The 7883-nt window shown below is 38.5% G+C and overlaps 1 protein-coding gene across 1 annotated transcript in view; it reads right to left on the reverse strand.

Annotated features, from left to right (window-relative positions):
• LOC107684820 (multidrug resistance-associated protein 5) overlaps positions 1-7883 on the reverse strand; it is a 54013-nt gene that overhangs the window by 28057 nt on the left and 18073 nt on the right. Inside the window, 9 exon segments of the mRNA XM_074186989.1 lie at positions 278-389; positions 686-928; positions 1385-1486; positions 2428-2500; positions 2597-2721; positions 3744-3815; positions 4060-4410; positions 6937-7044; positions 7138-7286. Coding sequence (XP_074043090.1) covers positions 278-389; positions 686-928; positions 1385-1486; positions 2428-2500; positions 2597-2721; positions 3744-3815; positions 4060-4410; positions 6937-7044; positions 7138-7286 — 1335 coding nt within the window.

Raw genomic sequence — 7883 nt, forward strand, 5'->3', positions numbered from 1 at the left:
TGTTGATTACAAATGATGAATTTGTAGTTGATTATAAATTATATACATTATATATTATATGCATTTATACAAAAACTTGACATAATCTGAATAGGTAAAAAAAATGTATTCTGCATACTGCAAACTGCATACAGAGTTTACCATTTTCAATGTTTGATTTCAAACATTTTCACGTTTTTTTGTTAGTAAGTTATGGCTATGGTAATGAATCTCCAGAGTCATCCAATATACAGTCCTGAGGAGAAAACAAATGAGAAGCACTGAATTAAACCCTCACCTCTTTTCTTGCTCTCAGTATGCGGCTTGGCTGCAGGGCTGACATGCAGGGACCGCGGGCTGCTCTCCTCCTCGGCCCTCTGCTTGTTTTTCAGGTTCTTCCTCACTAGGTTCTGGATGAAGAAAAAGAGAAAGAGCGAGACCTGGTAAAGAGCAACCCGCACCTGATTAACAGAACAAATCAGCCAGAACAATGGCTGCTGGGTCATTAATACAGAGATCAGTGACAATGTCCCTCGGCTGTTACTCTCACAGATCAATTCACTTATAAATTACAAAAGCACGGCGTGAATTAACATTTCAGACCAGTGGCTCTGCAGCCCCTGCTTCATGAATTTTGCAGTAGGTGATGTAGGATGTTTTGTGAACGTGTGACCCTGGTGTTTTCCCATAGGGCAGCGTATCGCACCTCTTGCTGCACGCTGTTGAAAAGGGCAGCGTAGTCTCGGCCTTTCTCCATCAGCTGGACGTGTGTGCCGTGCTCTGCTATCTGACCGTCCTTCATTAACACCACCTCATCACACTCAGGCAAGTACTGTAGAACAAACACACCCGCGGGAAAAGACACAGAGTGTCAGAAAATACCGTGAGGAGACCTTATGTTACATTAACCCAACCCTAAGCACATTAATATCACATTAGAAGGCATTTGCTCAATAAAAAAAAAATGCGTTAAGGGACATTTTTGTTCTTTAAATAGGGATGCATGACATGACACCAGTTATCAATACATTTTTGTTTTATATTTATTTAGATTTTTTCTTTATCAGTAACAGTAAATATATGATATATATCCCCAAGCATATTAATATCATATTAGAAGTCATTTGCGCAGTTAAAAAAAGGTTTTAAGGGACATTTTTGTGTCTTTAAAAAATGTTAATATGAATGCATGACATGCCATCAGTTATCAATCTTTTTTAAAATATTTATTATGATTTTTTTTTATCGGTAACAGTAAATATTGGATATTCATCATCATACAGTATATGTTGGCTTTTAAATTATGCTTTTTTCGATTTTTACATTTCCTTTAGATTACCTTTCTAACATCTAATGCTCACTTGAATATTATGAATATTTAGCAAATAAGTTTTTTTTTAAATGCTCATTAATCGAGCAGAAGGACGGGTCTCTTGCTGTACAGCGCACGGGCCAGACTCACTCTCTGCCGCTGGCCGCCGCTCAGGTTGGCTCCTCTCTCTCCTATCTACAGCAGATCATTCACAGCAGCCACAGTAATCATCACACTGCATTTTTTCAACTGAAAACTAATATGTGACCATGGACCACAAAACCAGTCATAAGGGTCCATTTTTTTTTAAAGTTGAGATCATTAAACAGTCTGTAAATACAGCTAAATGCCACTTTTGTGTTCTTCTGTGCCACTTCTGTAGTGCAAAGATGAATTGTTGGTACTGCTTTTATTTGATTGGTAACTTATTCTTCCTTATTGTATCTTATTATTCTAATTGAATTTATTGTTTAATTGAAACATTTTGAAGAAATGTATAAATACAAATGAATGAATTTGACATAAAAGATGACAAAAAATGCCTTTACAAAGGTTAAAAAAAAAAACAATGCCACTGCAAATCACTTTGAGGAGTCAAAAATATTGAAGGTGCTCCTAATTTGTGACCCTGGACCACAAAACCAGTCATACTGGACAATTTTTTGAAGATTTATATATCGTATATATATATATATCATCTTTCCATTGATGTATGGTTTGTTAGGATAGGACAATATTTGGCTGAGATACAACTATTTGAAAATCTGGAATCTGAGGGTGAAAAAAGAAAAACTAAATATTGAGAAAATCGCCTTTAAAGTTGTCCAAATGAAGTTCTTAGCAATGCATATTACTAATCAAAAATTAAGCTTTGATATATTTATGGTAGGAAATTTACAAAATATCTTCATGGAACATGATCTTTACTTAATATCCTAATGATTTTTGGCATAAAAGAAAAATCGATAATTTTGACCCATACAGTGTATTTTTGGCTATTTCTATAAATATACCCCAGCGACTTGAGACTGGTTTTGTGCTCCAGGGTCACATATGAGAAAGATTTGAATGACCTTGTGCTGTGATTGTGTTTGTCGAGGTCAGAGATTATATTACGAGCGCTATAATGCAGATACCTCAGTCATATCACCATATGGCAGCTCAATAATATCGGGAAATAAACAGCAGGCTTCCAGAACTGCGTTGTACCTGGTGAGAGACGAGCAAAAAACTTGTTTAATTTTAGAAGAAAGGCCAAAGTCATTTTTATGCAGAACTTATGTATGCATGAATACAGCTCCCTACTTCTCCTCAATGTATTTTTTTCCAAACAGGATGTTCTCCCTGAGGGAATCGTTGAGGATCCAGGCCTGTTGAGCAACATATGCGAAGTCTCCACTTACAGCTACTGAGCCGCCAAGAAGGGTCATCTAGACAGAAGGTGGAGAATCAGACCTATACATCTGCTTTCGTCCTGCTGAGAGGACCAGCTGCTTTATGTACAGGCTGCTTTATGATGGTTAAAGGGGTGGTTATAAAAAATAAAGGTTTTTCATTATTTACTCTAATTTCGTGCCAAACCCATATGCTGTTATTTTCTCAGTGGAGCTCATAAGGAGAAACACTCATCCTTTGTGTAAAACAACAGCTGTCCAGCTCCAAAAACAACAAATACTGTAGCATTGTACCGTATGACTTGTATACTCGTCTTCCAAAGTCATACAGTAACTTTTTGTGAGAAAACAGACTGGAATTTAAGGCGTTATTCACTAATGATCGTCCCCAAATCAAAATGCGTCCTTTTCTGTCTGTTGTGATTACATCCTTGATATAGTAAATAAATAAACCACAGAATTATTCATAGACAAAATTTAGAAATGTTACCGACTTTCAACAGTAAGCGTGCATGATAAAACATTTAATAAACAAGTCTCTTATGCTCAGAAAGGATGCATTTATTTGATCAAAAATACAATAAAAAAGTACAAATATTGAAATATTATTACAATTTTAAATAACAGTTTTCTATGTGAATATATTGTAAAATGCAATTTATTCCTGTGATGCAAAGCTGAATTTTCAGCATCATTGCTCCAGTCTTCAGTGTCACATGATCCTTCAGAAATCATTCTAATATGCTGATTTGCTGCTCAAGAAACATTTCAATTATTATTAATGTTGAAAACAGTTGTGCTGCTTAATATTTTGTGGAAACTGGGATACTTTTTTTCAATATTCTTTGATGAATAGATGAAGTAAAAAAAAACAGCATTTATTTAAAATAGAAAAAAGTTTTCTAAAAACTTTTAGAATGTTTTAACTATCATTTTTGACCAGTGGAATGCATCCTTACGGAATATAAGTATTAATATCTTTCTTTCTCCAAAACAAAACCAAAACACCATTCTCACTGACCCTGATCTTTTGAACAGTAGTGTATGCAATTCCTCACCTGTCCAAGTAGAGCAGATAGCAGCGAGCTCTTTCCACTGCCGACTCCTCCACAAACCCCAAGCAGCGACCCCTGGTGTACAGCGCAGAAAACAGGCCAGCAAATTACGTCACAAGTATTTTATGGAAGTAGAGTGAATTTAATCCTGGTTATGTTAAAAGTTCTGTAAATAAATGATGCTGCGTGCGAGACCTGAGCTTCCCATGAAAACCTTGTTTTTGCCTGAATATAATGAGACATGTTGACACTGTGCTATGTAATGAACGTAAAACCGCACATGGAATGGTAAAAATGTGCCGCTGATGTATCGCAGTACCTTCCGGATGCAGAGGTCTATGCGGTGCAGGGTTTTGTGCAGCGGAGGTCGGATGCTCTGTGTGGAGGAGATGGTGCTCTGTGGGCTCTCCTGCTCCATGTGTGTGAGGAGGTGCTCTGCGTTGGGTTCCTCGCTCTCCCCTTTGCTGTCTTCTGCGGTGATGTACAAGCTCAGTTTCTCCCTCCTCAAAACTCTCTTCATGCCTCCTCTTTTCTGCTGGGCTCGGCTCTTTTTCCCCAGTGAGCCGCAGGTCTTCTCCCAGGCCAGTGTGGCATCTTTAAACTCCACTGCATTATAGAGATCTTCTGTTCTGTTTGAGATCAGCTCCCTGTCCTCCATCATAAACAGCTTCTGTGGGCGTCAGAGGAGGCATTAAAATGGAGAACCCTGAACTTGTTTAGTAAACACTTAAGGAAACACTCTCCCATAAGAAAAAATGCACTCACCATCATGTTGTTCCAAACTGAATGACTTTCTGTGAACACTTAAGGATAAATACAGCGGAATATCGAGGCTCTTCCTTATAATAATTGTGAACGAGGACTGGGACTGTTAAAGGGATAGTGCACCCAAAAATGATACTGTGGAAGTCAATGGGGACCAATACTGTTTGGTTAACAACATTCTTCAAAATATGTTCTTATATGTTCCACAGAAGAAAGAAACTCATACAGAATTGAAACAACTTGAGTGTAAGTTAGGGGCTGTTCACACAGAACGTGTTTTTTTTTTCATTCCAATGTGCTACTTTTCCATTGTTTTTCTATGTAAACATGCTATATGGACGTGTATGACCATTGCACTTGCATCTTGTGTCTTTTGCAGCATCTCACACATGAGTGCCACATTTTTAAGACACAGGGCCCTATCATACACCTGGCGCAATGCGGCGCCAGGCGCGACGCAAATGTGTTTTTTGCTAGTTTCAGCCCGACGCAGCTGTCATTTTCCCGGTCTGAAAACAAGGTGTGTTCAGGCGCATTGCTGGCGCTTTGCTATTTTGAGGCAACTGAAAATAGACTGCGCCGTAGACCAACTCAAACCTGGTCTAAAGTCTGGTGCAATATTTTTTCTTTGTTATTTAAAGAGCGTGTTAGTAATATGCGCCTATAGGCAGGTGCACAACACACGTACACTTTGCTTATTACACACACGGGGACGCGCAGCAGCACACAAACATTTTTAAAAATGAAAATTACATTCCGCCATGTAAATAGTGAATCCGCCATGGCGCGAGCGCAACTGGCTTTTAAAGGGAATGGGAGATGAGACTCTGATTGGTTTATGGCACGTTACGCCCAAAAAACACCCATTACTCATTAAGAGAATAGGGACAACCCGTTTAGACCATGCGCCGGGCGAGCTGACCATTTTTCCCGTCCTTAAACTAGAAAAAGTGGATTCGGACACGCCCTAAACGCAACTGCACCGTGCGCTTTAGACGATGCGCTTAGATTGTTAAAATAGGGCCCACAGTGTCAAGTAGGGTTGTGCCGAATGACGATAGTTTGAGATATCACCTGTGGCTGATGCCTTTGACAATAGCAAGGCAATTATTATTATTATTATCAGGCTAGTAATACTAATACTAATACTATACTATACAGAAATACTTTTTTCTGCATTTTTACAGTGTTGCACATTAGTGATGCGTGGATGGCGGTTATATCCGCGGATCGGGTGGGTCGGGTAATAAAAAAATTTATAACCAAACCAATCACACAAGATTATATTGAGTTTATGAATGCAATGGCCAATCAGAGGCGTTCAGATGAGTCATCGATGAAACAGCAGAGTTTTATTGTTCAGCGTACACTGACTGTATTCTGACTCATGAATTCTCTCATCATCTCAACAACAAAGTGCAGATGTACGTGCAATGTTAGAATAAGAGATTTATTCATCATACAATGTAGACAGCTTCACTGATTATAACGGGAGTGTTTTTTAAAGTGCATAAACTCACGCTAGACTGAAGTCAGTGATGATGTTCTTTGGTAATGTAAATGTTCTTTGCTCGTTTTCTGTAGCTGCTGTTTGAATAACTGAGGAAATATAAGCCGTATGATTAGTAACTTACAGTACAATGTTTCTATTAAATTGTTATGTTAAATACAAATTCAGTCATATTAAAAACATTAGGCTGCTTTTAGCCTTACGCTGGAGTTGGTTCACATTCCGGTAACAAAACTAAGTAAATAAATAATTAAATAAATTAGCACGATTATATTGTGTATCGGTGATCTCACACAGGCTAACGATTAAATCTAAAAATAAAAAAAAAATGTTTGCATGTGTTGATGAGTGAGATCTTCATCAGCATACAGTATGTGATATATTTACTAAGATCTCGGTAAATGTTTATCTTGAAATATTACTAAAAATGTCAAATGTATTCTTACGTTTACATTATAAAAATCAGTAAAAATGTAATAGCAAAAAGACACATGTACCTCATCCTGAAGGTGGATGTTTTTCGAATGGTACTACAAAGGTCTTTCAATCAGAAGACAAAAGGCATGTAGTAGATTGTTACAACAGGGTTTTCAGCAAAGTTTGATCAAGCTGATAATTTAGAGGACTTGATACTGTAGGCTTTATAGGTTTAAATAATTTTCGGTGTTACACTATCGCACAGCTTCAGAAGACTTATACATGGATCAATTTTATGATACATTTATGGTGCTTTTTGTCATTTTTGGAGTCCCAGGCCCTATTTTTTTCAGTGTATTGGAAAAGAGCTGCCTGGATGTTCTTCAAATTTTCTCCTTTTGTGTTCCACTGAAATGAATTCACATTTTAAATAACACGAGGGTGAGAAAATAATGGCAGAAGAGTCATTTTTGGTTTGTTTGTGGATGTGGATGTGTTTTTGACCTGAAATCGTTTCACGGCCACAGAGCCTTCGGATAAAGCACGCACCGCCAAGGGCGTGACCTTTAGAGCAAAGGTCATGGAGTTGAAAACAGCAACGACGGTGAAGGCCTGCAGGTTGTGACAGAAATGAAAACAGGTCTCCGTGAGTTCAGTTGTTTACGAGCCTCGGGCAGAAAGCGAAGTGCAGAAATATGGCTGTACCTGTGCTGCGGTGAGATCATAGCCCAGAGCCATGTGAAGAGTGAAAGTGCACACGCCGGCTATCACCACCACCACTGGAGCCACACCCACCGTCAGGCTCTGAACACAGCCGGCCCTCTCCAGGATCCTCCTCTCTTCTGATCGAACACCTGGAGACACAACAGAGGAGACGTCAAAGAAGCAAGAGATGGTTTTCTGTTCAATGACTGCATTCACAGTCAGTGTTTGACAGCTGTACAACTAACAGGTGTGACTGTCCTGTAAATGTCCTGGAGCCGCTTGCATACACTGCTTGGACTAGTCTTACAAGTTAGTCATCCAGTTTTTTAGCTAGTCTAATTTGAATCTGAAAAGTAAAACAGATTAATCCTTGGCTGACTTAACCTAGCTGATCAGACTAGTTTTTAAGAAAATGTGCTGTATGTGAATTTTTTTGACTGTATTAAAGCAAACAAACAAACAAAAACACCATAATAAGTTTGCAGATATTTAGGAAACATGTTAAGTTCACACTTGCTTCTCAGAAAAACAATGCTACAGCCAGTTATTCTACTTTGAAATGTGCGTTCCGTGTCGGAATGTCTGTTTTTGTTTTGGTCTGCATGACTCCGCCCACTGCCAGTTTAACCAATAGTATTTCGACACCCCGGGTTGCCAGTTGGTGGAAAACACAGCGTATTGCAGCCATGGAAGCCAGCAAATGAATGAATGAAACCATCATATTTACATACATACACACATATATA

This window comes from Sinocyclocheilus anshuiensis, unplaced genomic scaffold (assembly GCF_001515605.1).
Source record: "Sinocyclocheilus anshuiensis isolate Anshui unplaced genomic scaffold, SAMN03320099.WGS_v1.1 scaffold121, whole genome shotgun sequence".
In the NCBI taxonomy this organism is placed as follows: Eukaryota; Metazoa; Chordata; class Actinopteri; order Cypriniformes; family Cyprinidae; genus Sinocyclocheilus; species Sinocyclocheilus anshuiensis.